The following is a 21,858-nucleotide window of genomic DNA, read 5'->3' as shown; positions in this document are numbered from 1 at the left end:
TATGTCGTTTTGAATTCTTTGACAAGGGAGAAGGGAGACACAAAAGAATTCAGGCGGTTAGTCCTTTGTTCTTTTGGAAAAAGGAGAAGAGAGACACAAAAAGAATTCAGGCGGTTAGTCCTTGGCGAATTCTTTTTGGCAAAGGGAGAAGGGAATGAAAAGATGAATAGCACAAGTTTTCTAGGTTTAGAAAACCAGAAAACTTCAGAAAGCTTTTGGTACAAAGAAGAAGAAGAAGTTCAAAGAGATTCAAGGCTTGTAAAGGATTGTATGAATAAGTGTTCAAGATGCATGAAATGCAAAACAAAGTCTTGCTTTTATAGACTCTTCATGTCTGGTCAAGACAACCATTTAGAAGAGTTATAATTTTTAGAAAAACTTAAAACCAATTTGAAAAAGTCAAAAACCTTTTGAAGAGTTACATCTTTTGATTTATTCAGAAACAGTCACTGGTAATCGATTACCAAATCAGTGTAATCGATTACACAAGGCTTTTATGTGAAAGGATGTGACTCTTCACATTTGAATTTGAATTTCAACGTTCAAAGGAACTAGTAATCGATTACCAATACATTGTAATCGATTACAGCCTTTTGAAAATAATTAGAATGTTGTAAATTCAATTTGAAAACTTTTTCAAACCAATTTTGCTACTGGTAATCGATTATAACAATATGGTAATCGATTACGAGAGAGTAAAAACTCTTTGGTAAAAGGTTTTGTCAAAAACTCATGTGCTATTCAAAGTTTTGAAAAACTTTTTAATACTTATCTTGATTGAGTCTTCTCTTCATTCTTGAATCTTGAGTCTTGAATTTTGATCTTGATTCTTGAGATCTTGAACCTTGAATCTTGATTCTTGTCTCTAGACTTTCTTCTTAAGTCTTCTTGATTGCTCTTTGATTTACTTGAGTTGTTCTTTGATTGACCTTTGATTCTCTTGAGTTGTTCTTTGATTGATCTTTGAGCTTTTTGTCATCACCTTTGTCATCATCTTTTATCATCATCATTGTTATCATCAAAACACCTTTGAATCACCTTTGATTCACCATGAAGCTTTGCTTCTACATGCAACTCTCTAAAAAATCACTGAAAATGCTAAGCATACACCGCTGGAAGGTACCAGGGGCATTGCATAGGCCAAAGGGCATCCTCCTATAGGCAAAAGTGCCAAAGGGATAGGTGAATGTGGTCTTTTCTTGATCCTTGGGAGCAATATAAATTTGTAAATAACCAGAAAAACCATCAAGAAAAAAGTAATGAGACTTACCTGCCAAGCGCTCAAGCATTTGATCAATGAAAGGCAGGGGAAAATGATCTTTTCTGGTTACCTGATTCAGCCTCCTATAATCAATGCAGACTCGCCAGCTGTTTTGCACTCTTGTGGGAATAAGCTCATCCTTTTCATTCTTGATCACTGTGAGGCCTGTCTTCTTAGGAACTACTTGGACTGGGCTCACCCATTGGCTATCAAAAATGGGATAGATGATTCCAGCTTGTAAGAGCTTGGTCACTTCCTTTTTCACCACATCTAGAATGACGGGGTTAAGTTGCCGTTGTGGCTGCCTCACTGGCTTAGCTCCATCCTCTAAAATTATCCTATGCATGCAGGTAGAAATTCAATTTGAAAACTTTTTCAAACCAATTTTGCTACTGGTAATCGATTATAACAATATGGTAATCGATTACGAGAGAGTAAAAACTCTTTGGTAAAAGGTTTTGTCAAAAACTCATGTGCTATTCAAAGTTTTGAAAAACTTTTTAATACTTATCTTGATTGAGTCTTCTCTTCATTCTTGAATCTTGAGTCTTGAATTTTGATCTTGATTCTTGAGATCTTGAACCTTGAATCTTGATTCTTGTCTCTAGACTTTCTTCTTAAGTCTTCTTGATTGCTCTTTGATTTACTTGAGTTGTTCTTTGATTGACCTTTGATTCTCTTGAGTTGTTCTTTGATTGATCTTTGAGCTTTTTGTCATCACCTTTGTCATCATCTTTTATCATCATCATTGTTATCATCAAAACACCTTTGAATCACCTTTGATTCACCATGAAGCTTTGCTTCTACATGCAACTCTCTAAAAAATCACTGAAAATGCTAAGCATACACCGCTGGAAGGTACCAGGGGCATTGCATAGGCCAAAGGCATCCTCCTATAGGCAAAAGTGCCAAAGGGATAGGTGAATGTGGTCTTTTCTTGATCCTTGGAGCAATATAAATTTGTAAATAACCAGAAAAACCATCAAGAAAAAAGTAATGAGACTTACCTGCCAAGCGCTCAAGCATTTGATCAATGAAAGGCAGGGGAAATGATCTTTTCTGGTTACCTGATTCAGCCTCCTATAATCAATGCAGACTCGCCAGCTGTTTTGCACTCTTGTGGGAATAAGCTCATCCTTTTCATTCTTGATCACTGTGAGGCCTGTCTTCTTAGGAACTACTTGGACTGGGCTCACCCATTGGCTATCAAAAATGGGATAGATGATTCCAGCTTGTAAGAGCTTGGTCACTTCCTTTTTCACCACATCTAGAATGACGGGGTTAAGTTGCCGTTGTGGCTGCCTCACTGGCTTAGCTCCATCCTCTAAAATTATCCTATGCATGCAGGTAGATGGGCTAATACTAGGAATGTCTGCTAAAGTCCATCCAATGGATTTCTTGTACTTCTTGAGAACTAGCAACAACTTCTCCTTTTGCTCAGCAGCAAGGGAGGCAGAGATGATCACTGGAAATTTTTCTTTGTCCTCCAAGTAAGCATATTTGAGGGTTGCTGGTAAGGGCTTCAACTCTGGTGTGGGTGGTGGCTGAACCGTGGGAGGAACCATGGTAGGAGAAGAAGAAGGTTCCTCAGCCTGTACTCATAAAGCAAGTCAGAAGTATATGTACTTCCTGCAACATGGTTAGTGCATTCTGACTCTAAAAAATCAACATCAAGAGGTACAACACCCAAAAAATTAGAACCAGACTCAAATTTAAATTCACTCTCAGCATAAAAATCAGATATAGGATCAAATTCAAACTCAGATTCAGATTCAATGCATAAGGAATGACAAGTATGCAGATCAGATAAAAATAGATGTTTCCTACCATGAAGAACAGAATCAAAATCAAACATATAATCATCAACGATCTAGTCAATTATCTCAGCACGAAAAATAGAATGATCCTCAGATGGATGTTTCATGGCATCAAGAATGTTAAAATGAACAACAATATCACCAAATTCCATAGACAATGTGCCAGCATAAACATCTAACTTGGTTCGGGTTGTTTTCATAAATGGCCTGCCTAAAATAATTCGAACTGAACCATGGGAAAATCCCTCTTCCATATTAAGAACATAAATATCAACAGGAAAAATAAGATCACCAACCCGAACCAGCACATCCTCTATGAAACCTACGGGGTAAGCAACACTTCTATTTTCCAAATGAATCACCACATCTGTAGATTGCAAGGGTCCAAGAGATAAAGAATTGAAAATGGACAAAGGCATAACACTAACTGATGCTCCTAGATCTAGCATGGCATTCTCAAATTTACTGTTCCCAATAATGCAAGGTATACAAAAAGTACCTGGGTCCTTACATTTCTCAGGAATGTGAGGAACAGATTTACCTATCAATGCTGACACGTTTCTGCCTATGCTAATCCTCTCATTGCCTTTGAGCTTCCTTTTGTGGGTGCACAACTCCTTTAGAAACTTGGCATATCTTGGAATTTGCTTGATGACATCTAGCAGAGGTATGTTCACCTCTACTTTCCTGAAGGTCTCCAAGATCTCCTTTTCCGCTTCTTCCATCTTTTTGTTTGGAATTGCTCTAGGTGGGAATGGAAGAGGGATAAGAGGTTGTGGTAAGTCAGAATTACTAGAAGAAGGTTCACCTGCATGAAAATTTTTGTTAGGAAGCTTTCTCCTTTGTGCAACTATCTCATCCTCTTTTTCAGGTGTAGAATGAAGCTTGACAGATTCAGGTGCAGGTGCTGCTACTGGTGGAGACACTTGAATTTGGTTGCTAGACCTCAAGGTGATGGCACTCACATTTTTCGGATTCTGCAAAGTTTGTGAAGGAAATTTGTCAGAATTTTGGGACTGAGCTTGGTTCAACTGAGTAGCCATCTGCCCCATCTGATTTGTCAGACTCTGAATGGAGGCTTTTGTCTCTTGCTGAAATTGCATATTCTGGATGGTCATTTGCCTCACTAACTCTTCTAAGGAAGGTTGAGGAGGAGCCTCAGTTTCTTGTTGTCTTTGTTGTGACTGTTGCTGCTGTATTGGAGGAGGAACATATGGCTTGCTTGGACCAGCAACATTCTGGAAAGGAGGGACAGGTCGTTGTTGTTGTGGAGGACTTTTCCATCTCAGATTTGGATGATTCCTCCAACCTGGATTGTATCTATTGCTTGAAAGGTCATAATTATTCTGCTGTTGTTGATTTTGCTGTTGAGGAGGTCTATTATAAATGTTTGCAGCATAAGCTTCAGGTTGCTCATTGACTCCAGATTGCTGCAAAGAAGGACAGAGATCTATATGGTGATCTGCAAAAGAACATAGGCCATAGACTCTTGCAACAGGTGTAGATTTCTGATTCATTGCAAGCTGGGTTACTAGGTTGACCAAGGCATCAAGTTTTCCCTCAAGCTTTTTATTTTCAGTAGATGAAGATGAATCTGTGGCCACCTCATGGACTCCTCTAAGGACAATAGCATCATTTCTTGCACTGAATTGTTGGGAGTTGGAAGCCATCTTCTCAATCAAATTCCTAGCTTCAGCAAGGGTCATATCACCAAGAGCTCCACCACTGGCAACATCAATCATACTCCTCTCCATGTTGCTAAGTCCCTCATAGAAATATTGAAGAAGGAGTTGCTAAGAAATTTGGTGGTGAGGACAGCTTGCACACAATTTCTTGAATCTTTCCCAGTACTTATACAAGCTTTCTCTACTAAGTTGCCTGATGCCTAAAATGTCTTTTCTGATAGCAGTGGTGCTAGATGCAGGGAAGAATTTCTCCAAGAACACCCTCTTAAGGTCATCCCAGCTGAAAATAGACCTGTGAGCAAGGTAGTATAACCAATCTTTTGCCACTCCCTCCAGAGAATGAGGAAAAGCCTTTAGAAAGATATGATCTTCTTGGACATCAGGGAGCTTTATGGTGGAACAAACAATATGGAACTCCTTAAGATGCTTATGAGGATCTTCACCTGCAAGACCATGAAACTTGGGCAGCAAATGTATTAGTCCAGTCTTGAGAACATATGGATCACCCTCATCAGGATATTGAATGCACAAGCTTTCATAAGTGAAATCAGGTGTAGCCATCTCCCTAAGAGCCCTCTCACGAGGTGGAGGTTGAGCCATGTTCTCAGTATGAAAATTAGCAATGGAATGCTCAAAATCAGAATATTCAGAATCACCCTCAACAGAATGCTCAAAATGCACAGAATGACCAGGATGCACACTATCCCTAACTAATCTATGAAAGGTTCTATCTATTTCAGGATCAAAGGGTTGTAAATCACCTGGATTGCCCCTAGTCATGCACTATATGCAGCAAATAATGTGTTTCTCAACAGAACCTGACAAGGGGGTAAAACTACAACTATACTCAAACGATATCAAAATAAGCTGAAATTTTGTGAGGAACACCCTAAAATCATGAAAAGATAGCACAAAAAATTTCAAACAAAAATTCAAAGTCTAACTATGAAAACTACCTAAGCAAAGTTTAGAAAAATAGGACAATAATACTTGAAAAATAAAAAAAACTTAGTAAATGGCTGATTTTTGGAGTTTGGGAGACCCCAACCGGCTTTAGCCAATTGTCACAATATGGGAAATTTTTTTCTACCCCAAATGCATATATAATAATAGTTATTCTGATACCCGGAGCAAAAGTTATGGTCATTTTAAGTTTTGCTAAAAACAAGTTCCCAGAGTTTTTGTCTCTCTCAAATACTGCCACACTAAGTGCTCCTGTTATTTTTCACACAAAATATGGATCAAAAGAAGCTACCACACAAAAATTCAGCCAAAAATAACAACTCTAACTATCAAAACAAAAATCATTAATTAAATTGCAAAATTCGTCGTTAATTCCCAATTGCTAATCACTGTTCAGCACTGTTCACAGCAAAACAAAAGGCTGAAACAGTCGCTAAACAGGGAATGCAACTGAAATGCAAAACAGAACGCTACACAAAATAAGATAACTAAACACTATTATGAACCTTTGGCCCACTGCTCCCCGGCAACGGCGCCAAATTTGATCGAGGCCGTACCCGAATCAAATAAACATTAAAAATGCAGTATCTAGGAAGTGATCCTAGGTCGTCTCCCAATGAGCAATGGTCAACCAAACGTTCATAACAGATTGTAATAAAACAGTAACGAATTAGGGGGGTTGTTTGTTTTGTAAATTAAACAGCAAGTAAATTTTAATTATAAAATATCAGAATTAAAACATTGTTTCCCCTTGATTCACAAGCAAGTTTCTTATCCTAGGTTACGAGGATTTATCCTTTATCAGTTCAACCACTTAATCCAACCCTAAATTAAATTACTAAGCGAATTTTAACATCAGGCATTCATTATGTGATTAAGCAACACATAAACCAATTAATCATGAACAAAACTAATCATTAGGCATGAATGTAAATTAAGCACAAAGACAATTAATCAAGCACTAAGCATGCATAGATTAATAGCAAGAAATACATAGTAATTGGTGAAGAGGAAAAACTGATCAGAATTCAATAGTAATAATAAAACCTCAAAGAGAGTTGTGCTTGATCCTCAAGAGAAAACAACGCTGGAGACTTAGCCTTCCATTAATCAATAGAAAACGAAATTGTAGTAGAAAACGAAGAAAACTAGAATTATTCTCCAAAACGAAAAAGCTAAAACAAAAGAGAGAGAGAGAGAGAGAGAGAGCCTAAAACTAGAACCTTGGTGCTGTTATATAGTTCTCAGCCCCAAAGCTTACAAATCTGTTTTAAGTCCAAGCCCATAAATAAAATAACATCTAGATAAGATAAGACAAAATCTAGATGAAATAATATCTAGATGAAATAAAATCTAGATAAGATAAGATAAGATAAGATCTAGATAAAATAATATCTAGATGAGATAAAATCTAGATATGATAAGATTTGGTAGAATAAAATTGTCTGTTCTCTTCAAGTGCAAGCCCAATTCCGGATTCAAGCCCAATTACTTATAATTCTCCTAAAATTAAATTAAAAACACAAAATTAATCCAGTAGGCCCAAATGATAAAACTGCATAATTAATTTGACAATTAAGGTTAATCAGTAATTAAAATGGTGACAAAAAGGGTTAAGAAATATGAGAAAATGATGACACATCAATTTGTCATGATGGTTGATCAACCAGGTGTATGAATCCATGTGATGATGTTGTCAAGAGAATGATGATGATGACAATGTGTATGTGTCTAGAAGTATCGTTCGACCTGGCTGGATAGTGACATTTCCATGGAGGTGAGGGTAGATATCACTGCCATGGAGTTCTCATTGTTTGTAAGTTAGCATCGTTAGGCGCACCACTTGTTACAATTAAGCTAACCTTTCTAGCTAGAGTATTCGACATACGTGAGGCTGAGCAGTACGTGGAGGCTCATGTCATCCTTGAGAAGTATAAGTGCTTGATCAGATCACCTCTTATACCTAACAACGATGACCAACATCCTATCAAGGTTGATTCCAAGGGAGTAGATTAGTATTTAGTGTCATTACTATGCTAGACTTTTGTTAGAGGGAGTTGATTAGTGATCTTCCAGTGATATGATGTACCTTTAGTTGTATTTGGTTTTCAATTGTATTTATTAAGTATGTTGACACATCATTTGATGTATGAAAAAGTTATGATTCCTTCCACTGTGGTGTTTATGTTTTAATTTCCTTTTTGTCCAGTGATGTTGTTAACACACAAAATTTACACGGTTTTTCATGAATAAATTAATTAAGAGTTTATTTAAAATTAAACAAAGGTTGAGTATGAGTCAATGTAACAAGGGGTGTTACATCTTTTGTGAAAATATGTTGTTAACACTTGGACACCCTTGTTAAGAGCATTCTTTTCATATTCGTGATAATGTGGTTTTGTGAAACTCTCCATCTTTCGAAAAAGCTTTAAGTTTTATCTAATACACTATTCAACCCCCTTTCTTGTGTGACATTTGTTATTTCATTTGATATAAGAGCTCAACATCTTTGGTTGAGCTCCTAACAGAGCAGAGGGAAAATGATTCCGAGAAAGATGGAAGACAAAGGACAAACTGTGAATAGGCTACCACTCTTCAAGGTATAAGATATGATGATTGGAAACAAAGAATGATTGCATTCTTTAAATCCTATCATATTGATATGTTGGAAGTAGTAGAGAATGGAAACTACATCCTTATGATAACAATCATAATGAGCTTCCAAGACAAAGATGGACTGATGAACAAAAGCAGAGATACTAGTTGAACTCAAAAGCAAGAAACAACATCATTTATGCATTATTAGAAGAAGAGTACGCAAAGGTCCATTATATCAAAAGCATCAAAGAAATGTGGGACACTTTTACTGTATCATATGAAGGTTCCACTGAGTGAAGACCACATATGATTGCACCAAAAGCTCTAAAAGCTAATGAGTTATCTGAGGAGCAATCTAAAGATGACGCCTCATTAGAAGACGAAGAAGATAACTTATTTCTAAGGGCTAATTCAACAACAGAAGGATCAAAATCAAAACAACAATAGGAGGTAAAGTTTGATAACCCTGAGTCTTTAATCTCAAACTTTTCCATTCTCTTGGAAGCTTACAAATCTTTAAAAGAGGATTTCAAGAAGTTGTCTAAAGATCATATTGTACTTTGTCGAATAAATCGGAAATTGTAGGTTTTGGTGAATTACATGACAGTCTTTACTCTATTCATTTACAAATGATGTTTCTTATAATTCTATGCATGTTTTTTTTTTTGGGTTAAAACCATGTGTTATGAATGAGGAATCCTCTATGTTGTGGCACTAGAGATTGTGACACATCTCCATTAAGAGAATTAAGCGATTAGTAAATGATAGGGTACTTAGTACTTTGGATTTTGTTGATTTTAAGACTTGTGTGGATTGTATCAAGGGTAAGCAAACTAACAAGTCTAAAAATGGTGCAAAAAGGAGTCCAAACCTATTAGAGACCATTCATAAAAATATATGTTGTGCAAACATAGACACGAGTAGTCCAAGATAGTTTATGACCTTTATATATGATTAATCATGATATATGTATATCTACTTACTTGGTTCTAAGGGTGAAGCTTCCACCATCTTTAAGGTTTTTAAGGCTGAAATAGAGAAACAATGTGAAAAAAAAATTAAGATTGTGAAATCAGATAAAGGTAAAGAGTAGGTAGATACACGAGAGTGGATAGGCATCTGGTCCATTTGCAAAATTTCTTTACGAACATGGGATTGTTTCCCGTACACTATGCTTGGTCCTTCGGATCAGAATGATGTGACAGAAAGAAGAAATCAAACTTTAATGGACATGGTGAGATGTACAAAGAGTAATGCAAAACTTCCTCAATACTTGTGGATTAAAGCACCTAAGACAGTTATGTATGTATTAAGAAAATTTCTAACCAAGGTTATCTCAAAGACACCTTTTGAGTTATTCAAAGGTTGGAAATCAAGGTCGTTAGATTTATATGTTGTCTTGTATTTATTAGTTGACAGAAACCAATGTTTGTATTTCTTGATAACCAGTAATTGATTGATCTTGTAATCAATTACTATTCTATTTCATTATTATAAATAAGATTGTATGTGTGGTATCAAGACACACAATTACACATATATTGTAATATGGTATTATTAGTTTAGGTTTCAAATCCTTTGTCCTCTTTTTTCTCCCTCCGCAACACTTTTCTCATTCGCGTGAATAGTAAAGCGATAGCAGCGAGGGCTTATTGACCACCATTGTGCTTCCTTTTAATTGGCGTGACCAATCCATTAGTGTCTTCTTCCTCTAGCGATTGTAACATTGCCAATGCACCACCAAACTTGCCGCCACATATCTGACATGTGAAACTCACATGCCTTCACCAAATCCGGGTGTGAGGCTGTTTCTGGCCTGTCTACTTTCTAGCGACCCCCAGTGATGCTCCCTTACCTTCGGCGAACATCCCCATCCCCCGTTTGGCTACTTTGGATACCGTTTGGCCAATTGAGTTCCATTTGGTCCCATTTTGTTGATGTTTTACTACATTTCTTATGGCTTTTCCCGATCCTGCTTCTGCTCATTTTGTCGAGACTTTCACCAATGTTCCGCTTTGCTAATTTCGTGTGACAAATTGATCAAAACAACCAACAAAAGTCCTTCAGCTCCACCTCCAAATGTGACTATTTTTGCCTCTTGAGTATACAAATTTCCTCTGATTTTGAGCAACCCAACAAACATGTCTTGCCTGTTACTATCATGACCTAGTCTAGTCATCTCGTAGCCTTTGTATCCTAGACCTCCACTCTTGGCACTTGGATACTTGAATCTAATGCCTTTGATCATACAACTAGTAGCCAATCCTTTTTTTTTTCTCAATTGTCTTTTACGAAATCATTGCCTTCTGTTACCTTGGTAGATGGTTCTCAAATTAAAATTCATGACATTGGTCAGACTCGTCCACTCCCTAACCTTTCTAGTTGTTCTTTCAATTTAATTTTCATTAGCAAACTCACCTGTTTGTTCTTCTTGACTCTTGTGGAGTTTGAATTTTTCCAGATTTTGGGTATTATGTTTTTGACTCTTTTAATTCAAACTAAAAAGGAAACATGACATTTAGTCTCAAATTATGTTGATGAGCACGTGTTTTTGAAATTTGTAGTTTCTTAATCTGTGAATATTTTTTATATTAAGTGTGATATTCCTGAATTAAGAGTTGATAACAGTACGGTTTGGAAGGAGAGAATTCTTCTCCATTTGAATTGAATGGACATTGACTACGGTATCAGGAAGGAGGAACCATCGGCTATTACTGAGATCAATACTTCAAATATGGTTGATCTTTATGAAAAATGAGAGAGATTTAATTGCGTCTCCATGAAGGAATCAAATAGCAATGACTTAGAGGTTAGTATTCTCATCTGATAACCCTTCCACCTAATTTTGGTATGAATGTTTCTTTATTATTAGCAAGTTTAGATCTTTAGAAATTCTTACAAACAATTCAATGGCAAGTTGAGTAAAAGGCAATGAAAAAGTTAAAGCTAGATGGATTGTGGGAATAAGGATAAGGTTGTCAGGAAAATGCTCTATTTGTGGTCAATTAGAACACAAAAGTGAAGTCTGTCAAGGTAAACCTCGTCCAATGTCCATTGTGTTATTTTCAGGGAAATGATCCTCATCAGATGTGATAAGTACAAATTTACATCCTTCACTCAAGCCAATTTGGCTAATCCTAAATTTCTTTTATCTTAAAGCGTTACGCTGCTAAGTAGTTGATAATATAACTACTAAACGCTTAAATGCATAAATTTGATGCATTAGCAACCGCAGACAAGTCAAATTTGATAAAAGCCACCGTTTGTGTTTAAACGCTCAAATGCATAAATTTGATGCATTAGCAACCACAGACAAGTTAAATTTAATACATGCCACTGTTTGTTGAGGAACACAATGCTTGATTATTCAATGAGAATCTCTCTCACAAGCAGAAACATGCATGCATCCATCCCGCTATTATCTGAGATTAATTTCGACGAGTTTAAATTTTAAAAATTAGACTCTGTATTTTGTTGACGAATTTAAACTATACTTCATGTCATCCCAATTTAATCTAGAGTCTTATATTCATTTAAAAAAAGTACAATTTTTTTTGAACAATTATATATTAAAAATCAACTTTTTAATTTAATTGATAATATTTGGTATAATACTATAATATGATATTTTGAAGCATAAATTATAAAATATATCATACTTTAATGTTTAAATTTACATATTATAAGTTAATAAATTGGATTGACTCAATCTTATCCTCCATAAATTCAAATAAATCACTCAATGAAGATAGTTCATTTGATAAAACACATTGAAATTATGAGAAAAGACTTGGGGTTTGATTTCTACAAAATATATTCTTAGGAAAAGACGATAAACTTTAAATGTGACTAAACTCCTAATAAAATATTAATCTTATAGTTGATACAAAGAATTGAAACTTGTGAAAATATCTCAGGACCCCACCAGGGAGTCAAGCCCTGATTACAATGGTTACAAAAAGAAAATTCAAATAAATGATCCTTTCAAAATTTCATATCAGAAGAGGACAAAAAAAAAAGTCTCCTTGGATTAATCCTCACTTAATACCTTTCCTCCCAACTCATCGAGTGGAAGTTTAGAGCAAACTGTGTTAGGAAGTGCAAGGCCAAGTCATTGAAATTATCATGTCAGAATGCGTAGGAAATATTGATAACTTATCCCTTTAATAATATTTAAATTTTGAACTAATTTTAAAATTTTAATTATATTTAGGCTTTGATCTTCTCATATATCCATAGTTCCTTAGTTCCTTGATTAAGTAACTAACTAACATTTAGATATATATCTTTATTCTGGATAGTAAAGTGCTCAAACTTCACCAATAAACAGTCTAACCAACAAAAACGTGCAAACTCATTATCAAGTCAATAAGTAGTTTCAACTTTCAACCATCCCTCCAAAGTGTAGGTGGATTGCTTAAATGATTAACGAATCTATACAACGAAAAAGAGAGATGACAAAAATAAAGATTCTAATCTACAAGTGTATACAAATTGATTTCTTCCAAAACATTTTTGTAGAAACAAGTAAGCAAGTGGTTAAGAATTTTTTTTTTCATTTAGAAGACCAGAAACTAAATAAATATGAAACAGCAAACAAATATCAAACTTCTAATAAAATGTTCTAACTGAAAACCATCTCGAAAAGGGAAAGAATTTCCATTTGAAAATCGAAAACTGGGTAAAAATAATTCCAATCTTACATGATTTGGTATGTGATAAGGAGAGGCATCACCAGCGTTTATGATGTCAATAATCGTTTAATGCCGGTTTTCTGCTCTGATGTGAGTCTAGAGGGGAACTTGATATTGAACTTGATCCTCAAGTTTCCCTTTTTGGAAGGTTCCTTGGGAATTGGCATACCCTCTCCTTTAATAACTTCTTCGTACGTCGGACTGATGATGGAATTGGTGGAGACTGTAAGATTCCTCCCATCAAGTGTCGTCAGTTGTGCTGTGTAACCGGTCAGAGCTTCAACTAGAGATATCTTCTGTGTGATAACAAGATCATTGCCATCCCTTTTGAAGACACCATGAGGTTTCTCATCAATGATAAAAACAAGATCAGATGGTATAACTCCTCTTTGTTCATTTCCCTTCTCAGGAAAAGTTATTTTTGTTCCTTTCTTCCAGCCCGGCTTGATCTCAATGGTTAGAATTTCCTCTACAGTGGTGGGCCTCCTACACGATAAGAAAACAAGTAGTAGATTACTTGCTTGGTCACTCAATTTACTATTCCAATTTGCTATATTACTTTTAATATACCTAATGCCAACTAATAAAAACAGGGGAATGACTTTGCCTCCTTGTCTATGTAAAGAAGTTGTTGCTTCTAAAATACTAGTTTATAACCGGGTCCTTATTTTCTGGCACATGGATTAGTCAATGACATGGCATGCAATAAATACCCTTCTATTTTCTGGCACATACTAGTCAGTGACATGAAGGAAAATTTCCATGAAATGAGAACCATTTATGATGAGAATTCACTAGCTGTCATGTATTATCTGAACTGTTAGACATATGTTAAAGAAATGTGTATTATAGATAAACTGCCTAATTGCTAAGTTTCTTACTTTAACACAAATTTTAGTGTGTTTGTTTGTATGCTCACACCAACTCAAATGTAAGTTTGCTCCACAACAAATGTTGCTTCTTAGCTTTGGTGCATTGGAACTAGTGTTAATCAATTTGCAAACTCAGTTTTAATTTGCAAGCATAAACAACACACGCATATTTATAAGTCAAAGATCCCAATCAGATGCAACGGGTGACAAAAACATTTGCACATATAATCTACCGAAAATACACATGTTTCACAAGATATGGGACCTAGTAGAATGTGCTAAAACTTCTCATCAACCCTCAAACCAATATCTCTTAGCCAAGAGATTGATCTCAACTATCAATTGAATCCCAAAACAATTCCGTAACCAAATCAATGATGTCTTCGCCCAGATGCCCACTTTAATAACATCTGTAACAACAAGTTCTCACTTGATGGCTAAAGCAGCACACAAAAGTGGCATTTGATTTCATAGTTATATTCAAATGCAAAGCCCAATTTCAATCAACTACAGTCACAAATGTAAGCCAGGCAAATACTGAATTGAAAACTTCTCAACCAACAAAGTTCCAACAATTCAATCAAATTCCAAAATTCATTTTTAACAGTGTTGTTAAAAAGTGGCGACGGCTGCGCCATGGCAGATTGCGGCGATGGATTTATCACAGACTGTCGTTCTATGCCCATGGCATGGTGGGTTTCGCATGGTGGGTTTCACATGGTTGGCTATGGTGGCAGCTTTTCATGTAGTGGTCATGGCAGTAGCAGCAGACGTTGCAGAAATAGCGGAGTGTGAAGAAGATGAAAAAAGAGAGGCAGCTGGAAATCGGTGTGAGGGAAAAAGAAAAAATGGATTTTGGGTCATTTGGCCAAGCCCAAACCAGACCTATATTAAAAACCCTAAAAACCCAACTCAGGCCCAGATTTAAAAGACCCTAAAACCCGACCCAACCTAACCCATGCTCCAAACATCAAACAAATTGACCGCCAACCACAAAGTCCAAACAACTCATGCTCTCTCCAGCAAGCAATGACCTATCCAGTGACCACTAAGCAATGATCATCACCAGCGACAGCGATCACTGGAGACAACAATCTCTGGCATCTGCCCTTTTCCAACAACCTCGACTTCACTATTTCTCCTGGTTTCTTTACTCAATCTCTGTTCAGTCTCTTTTCTCATGACCTTGCTCTTGTTTCATTCTACCTCAACCTCGCTCTTAATTCTCTCAAAGTAAGTTGGCCCTCAACCCCTCCTTTTTTTCTGTTTGAACTTTGTGACTACTCAATGCTACCTTGCAAGGAAATTTTGTGTGTGTGTCCGCCATGCTTCTGCAATATCATCCACCATATTTATCTGACTGATTTTTGCTGATCACCATGATCTGCCATCGATAACACTGTTTTCAATCATTTGGATATACATATTCTTCCATCATGAGTCCAACACCATACTCTTTATCACAGGTCTGATGAATATAAAATCCCCAAGTCATTATCAATAAGGAGAAAACTTAGATACAATAGTTTATTGTTGGTATTGTTCTCCAATCAAAATTGATGTTTTATCTCACCAATCAAAGCTTTCATCTTGGTAACTAAAATCAGTAGCGATTTCTGATGAGATAAAACGCCGATTTTGATTGGAGAATAACACCTCCAATACCTGTAGTAGTGTTTTGTACCTGAGTTTTGTCCTATCAATAATGGCATATGGCCATCAATATACCCACCGCCAACAATTCATAAATGGCCTCTTCTTTTACTAAGAATGGGCTTAAACTGAATATTTATACATGGCTAAATTCCGTTTTATATCTTCAATGCCAATAAACAAATCATTTATCCATATCCCAGCTTTTCAGGCACGTTAACCTCCATATTTAACGTCCTTATTTTATTTGAAGATTTATTCACCTCAATATTTTTGGGTACTGAAACAACTACACAAAGTAGTATAAACTCCATAGAGTTAACAGGTCACTCTAGACTAAGACAGCACAAATATGAGTCTTTTAACTAAGGATCAGTGTTATCTATGGCAGATGGCGGAACATGGCAAAAGACCGAAATTCTGCCATATAAAGCAGCCATTACACCTTATGGTGCCGCCATGGCAAGCCTCCCTTCACAAATTGCCTATGACAGTTGGCAACAAATCCACCACGCCATTCCGCCATGGCGGCTATTCAACAACACTTCTAAAGACAATCATATCTCCTCAAATTTTGCATTAATGGAACACAACGGACATTACTTTTGTGCTGATGAACATACCTAATATTACATACTAACAAAGGCAGGAAGTTATATGATGCACATGATCAATTAAAAAATTAATAAGATAAATACACAGCACTTACATATTTGGCAACAATTCTGCCTACTGAATAGAAAATGATAAATATCATAGTAATAATAATAATAATAATCTATATCTGTTAGAAGCCACAAAAGGATTTTTGTATGAAAAATGAAAGGAAACAAATCAAACTCTGAGCATATAGTGAAAAGATGATTACTTAGAGCCTACAAAACTGTAAACATATATTTCAATTTCAAATCTACCAAAATCATCAGTATCAAACTCAAAATATATATATAGCAAATCATCAAACCTGAATTGGAATTTAGTAAGTCAAATCCATCCAACAACAATCTCATTTACAACAAGCAACTTTATATGTTCTTCATGAAAATAAGAAAAGGAAGAAGACAAGTTAAACTAGATAGCTCACCCACTGGAATCAATCACATCCCTGGAAATCTTCATTTTTTTGGTAGTCCCTTTGTACAAATCCTCCAAACTGCATTGCAATGTTTTCTCAATCGGCGCACCTTTCCTTGGCACATTGCTGGAGCCTTCTCCAGCCGCACTCCTACTAAAAGAAGCAAAAAGGTCATCCGCAAATCTGGGATAGCCAGATGGGCCAGCACGGCCACCCATATCCCCCATTCCATAGGGACTTGAAAACCCAAAAAACTCCGAGAATATATCATCTGCACTTCTCGGGTTGAACCGGAACATCGTCGGTCCGCCATCACTGCCACCGGAAAAACCACCAGCACCTGGGGGTGGCACCTGCCCTTTCAGTCCCTCCTCACCATACTGATCATACACACCCCTCTTTTGCGGATCACTCAAAACCTATTCACAAATCAAATCACCAATAAAACCCATGATTCCAATGATCTAAATCACAACAAAACATATAAAAAAAAAAACAAAATTGGACACCCAAATGATCAAATTTTAAGAAAGAATTGAAAAAAATGTAAACTTTGATAAACCCATCCGCTTGTTTCCACAACCCAATTGGCAATACACTGAGATTAGATGGAATAAATATTGATATAAAACCCACAATTCCAATTCTCCAAATCACAATTAAAAAAAACGAAATTCAACACCTAAATATTCTAATTGCAAGTAACAAACCAAAAAAAGAATGAAAACTTTGATAAAAGTTTTAACTTTTTCCCACAACCCAATTGGCATTACATTGAGACAAACTGATGAGTGAGAGGAAACATACATCATAGGCTTCTGAGATTTGCTTGAATTTGGCTTCAGCGTCTCTTTTGTTGTTAGGGTTCTTATCAGGGTGCCACTTCATAGCAAGCTTGCGATAGGCTTTCTTGAGATCCTCATCACTGGCATTACGATCCACCTGAAGAAGTTTGTAATAGTCCACACCCATTTTCCGATTTGCCTTGGCCGGAGGAACGTGCGCGTAGTTTAGAGTCACCGGTGGAAGAAAGAGACGAAACAAGTCATATCCCACACACACAAAAAAAAAAAACTTGTCTGGGCTCAACACACTTGTACTTTGCACTATTACTAGGCCCAGTTCTCCATCAACTTTGGAGTCATATGTTTTTTTTTTTTCTTTTTCTTTCTTTTTTATTTATTTATCCGTAAAAACTAAAAACAGGACAAAATATTTACAGCAATACTGACAGTCCTACACTGAAACTATAGACCCTTTGGGGTCTTTTTCTATCTTTTAGGATTCATTTGCATGTCAAGATATGATAAAATATGAGAATAAAATAAAATAAACACAATAAGATAGTACAAAATAAATAAATAAAGTAAATTTTATTATATAGACACTTTTTATTCTTTTAACCATTACAATAATTTTTTTAGGGATGTTAGTGTATATATTTTTTTGACGTAGTGTAGTGTGTTTATAAAGAATGGTATTACGTGTAATAGCTCTAAGGTGAGAGTGTAATTTATTTATAGAATATAATTTAAATTGGGTTCAAATAATAATATTATTGTTTTGCTAAAATTACATATGATTTTTTTTAAAAAAATAAATTTTAATTTACTTTTTTACAAATTATGGAAATTATAAAAAAGAATATAATTTTTATTAAATTATACAAAATTATGTTATTATATTGATGCAGTTATTTTTATATATAATTGTTATATATATATATATATATATATATATATATATATATATATATATATATATATATATATATATATATATTATGGTAATAATGTATACTTGATTCTTATAAGAATTTTATTTTCTCTTCCTGTGAGATGTTTTCTCTCCTCTGGAGAGCTTTTGTCCTAACCTCGTGTGATTTGAGCTTTACTTGTTTCTGAGTGTTTTTTCCTATTCCCTACACTTCCTCCCCAGACTTTAACCTTTCTATGGAGACACCCAATATCGACAATTTGACTTCTCCCCACTGGCTTGGAGATAAACTTTGAACCACCAACAAAAGCAAAACTCGACTTCTCCCTATGTCTGGTAGGGTGTTAGGAAGAAGATGCTCTGCCATGGAAACCAGCCTATTTGCAAGACTACCTAGACCAGTAGGTTATTAAAAACCCGAAAGGGCAGCCTAAGCAAAAATTAGGGTAATAAAAGAAATAAAAAGAAAAAAAAACAATCAGTGGCATGTTGTTAAGGTTTTGTCCCAAAATCCAAACTATAAAAAGGATCTAGTCAAGATTTGAAATGACACATGACCATGTTTCAATATCCCAAACACTAGTCTACCTTTTGCTACCCCCTCCAAGCCAAAGCATGTTGTTTTCTAAAAACAACAACAAAGACAAAATAGCAAAAGCAAAATAGAAACCCTGAGTGGGAACCACTGCTAAACCAGCAGAAAGAGCAATGCAAAGTACACATGCATGAAGTTGGGCAACAGCAAAAAAGAAAATAAATCCGCCAAAGGCGAGTGAAAAAAAAAAGAAAAAAAGGGAGAGACAAAAATCTCCAAATTCTGCAAGAAAGGCACAAAAGTGCAATGAAAGATTAATGTACAAAACAAAAGGAGTAGAGCCCAACTTAAAAGTTGGGTGAACAAAAGGTACAAGCAAGACGCTCTTAAGGTCCTTACTCAATATGACCCCCAAACACTCTTTGAGCCTGTCTAATCCTTTTCTTTCAAAAGCCCTCTTGCCCCTAACCACGTTACAAGCCCAATAAAGCCCATCTGGATCAAGGAATGACTAATTTGCTTTTAAGTTGGGATTTTGGGATGAAACCCACGCACGCTTGTGATTGTTAAAGAAAAATATATATTTATCTATAAAAAAAAAAAGAGAAACCCTTGAGGTTCACACTTGCACATTTGAGAAGAAATCTCATTCAACCAGGAACTCACTGAAAATGCCTGAATCCAATAGTGATAGTAGGTTACATCTAACGTTAGTCTCTTATGCAAGCTCTTTGGGATTTTTTTTGAATCCAAGGGGTAGCTTCGTCATATAAATTCTTTCGTGATCAGCCCATGTCGCAAACTCCCAGCGAGATCAACAGACTCATGGCACCACTCTATGACCTTAAATCAAAAAAGTTTTACTTGATCATATACCAAAGTGCAACGATCCATTGCCATCCTTCAATGGTGCATGCAATTGGTCCCAAGACCTTATATTTCTCTTGTTGTGTAGAGTAATCGATGTTTTGAACAAAAAGGGGTTAAAACCCTAGGACCCTTATTTTAGTTGATTGATTAAGTGTCAAACGGTTCCATTGCCGTCATCCAAAATTGTCAAGTGACTGAATCAAACAATGTTAGACAAGTGGCCTCAGATATATTAAGAATGGGGGTTGAATTAAGATATCACAAACTATCCCCTAATTAAAAATTCTACTTGATTTTAACCCAAGTTCCAAGTTCCCTTTAAAGATAGATTTCTAAAAGATGATTCAAAATAACCAATCTGAATGTAAATGTAAAGCAACAATAAATAAAAGAGTTTAAGAGAAGAGAAAGTGCAAAATCATTTTTATACTGGTTCGGCCACACCCTTGTGCCTACGTCCAGTCCCCAAGCAACCCGCTTGAGAGCTTCACTATCTTGTAAAAAACCCTTTACAAGTTCTTAACTACACAAGGACAACCCTTCCTTTGTGTTCAAATTGCTTTACAACAAGAGACCCTCGGTTTCTTAATCCCTTTTCAGATGTAAGAAGAACAGAAGAAGAAATCTCTCTTGAAAGAGATAGATTGAACAATGGAGCACTCAAATAATTCCTTATTAAGTTGCAAGTGTTTTGGCCAAGGAATGTTTTAGAGGATAAGACAATTTTGGTTTTGAGAGGATAAGACTTTTTGTTCAGAAAAACTCTAAGCAAATTCGTGTTCCAAGTCACATATAAATAAACCTTTGATAGCCATTCAAAAACCATTTGAACAAATGTTACTCTTGGAAATTATTTTCTGAAAATCTCCTCTGGTAATCGATTACAAGACTTGTGTAATCGATTACTGGCTTAAAATTTGAATTCTAACTGTTATAAAATGTTCAATAACTACTGGTAATCGATTACCATCCATGTGTAATCGATTACTGGGTGTAAAATTTGAATTCAAATTTCCAATAGCTGTTATAAATAGTTTTAACTGTTGGTAATCGATTACAATCCTTATGTAATCGATTACATGTTTTCAAAAACATCTAAAAACATTTTAAAAGCATTTCAGTAAGTATTTTGGCCACTGGTAATCGATTACATCCTCTGGTAATCGATTACCAGAGAGTAAATCTCTTGTAAAAACATTTTAACTCATATTCTTTGGCCAAACCTCTTGTTGTTTCAACTTGGAATTCCCTTCCTAAGTCTCTAGAGATTATCTTGATCATATATCTTGAATTTCTTGGATTCTTGTCTTGAATTAACCTTGAGAAGCGTATGATCCTCTTGAATTAAACTTGAGAAGCGCATGATCCTTTAGCATCATTAAAACATCAAAGTCTTTGCTTCTACAATCTCCCCCTTTTTGATGATGACAATTTAATTCCTGAAATCAAGATACAAGATTGAATATATACAAGATAGAACATTCACTCATTCCATACTCCCCCTATGTTTTGGAATTTATGATCTCTTGATTTCTAAGCTTCTAATTTCTAAGCTTCTAAGCCCCGTTTCTCTCCCCTTTTGGCAACATCAAAAAGCCAAAGTACGTGGAAATTAACATAAGGCAAAAAATAACAACCATAATCATTCACAAGTCAAAATCAAACATAATTCAGTCATAAAATACTAAGTGCCAAATACTTAAATATAACTAAAGTTTAGAGAATAATGTCTTAAAAAACATAGCCAAATACACGACATAAAATCAAATATAATAATAATCTAAATATATGAAGATGGTGGAGGAAGATCGAAGCACTGACGAACATAACTTACATCCTCCTCAAGCTAAGTGATGTGGGTATCCATGCCTGCAAAGCGAGCATCAATGACATCGATACAACCATCCAAGGAATCAAAGCGCTCACCAACATAGGTGTGGGGGCCTCGTAACTCCGAAAAAACTTCATGCATGAGGGCTGAGGAGTCATCTCGTTGAGGCAGAGGAGAGGGAGTACGTTCATCTTGCGGAGGTTGCACATCCTTCTTCAACCATTGCCCATCCATGTCCTTATGGTAGTCGAAGGAGGTTACCGCACCGACACCAATAGCAAATGAACG

The 21,858-nt window shown here is 35.8% G+C and overlaps 1 protein-coding gene across 1 annotated transcript; it reads right to left on the bottom strand.

Annotated features, from left to right (window-relative positions):
• Window positions 1-12,822: 12,822 nt before the first annotated feature.
• On the bottom strand, window positions 12,823-17,745 carry LOC100777607 (dnaJ homolog subfamily B member 1). Its single transcript, XM_014773196.2, has 3 exons — window positions 17,426-17,745; window positions 16,628-17,037; window positions 12,823-13,504 (listed from the first exon to the last, which is right to left on the bottom strand). Exons 1-3 carry the CDS (start codon window positions 17,588-17,590, stop codon window positions 13,066-13,068), a joined length of 1,014 nt encoding a protein of 337 aa, XP_014628682.1. The 5' UTR covers window positions 17,591-17,745; the 3' UTR covers window positions 12,823-13,065.
• Window positions 17,746-21,858: the final 4,113 nt, after the last annotated feature.

The sequence above is a fragment of the Glycine max genome, unplaced genomic scaffold (genome assembly GCF_000004515.6).
Source record: "Glycine max cultivar Williams 82 unplaced genomic scaffold, Glycine_max_v4.0 scaffold_78, whole genome shotgun sequence".
Taxonomy (NCBI): domain Eukaryota; kingdom Viridiplantae; phylum Streptophyta; class Magnoliopsida; order Fabales; family Fabaceae; genus Glycine; species Glycine max.
The sequence above is the reverse complement of the archived record's forward strand: the minus strand, read 5'-3'. Positions and strand labels throughout refer to the sequence as shown.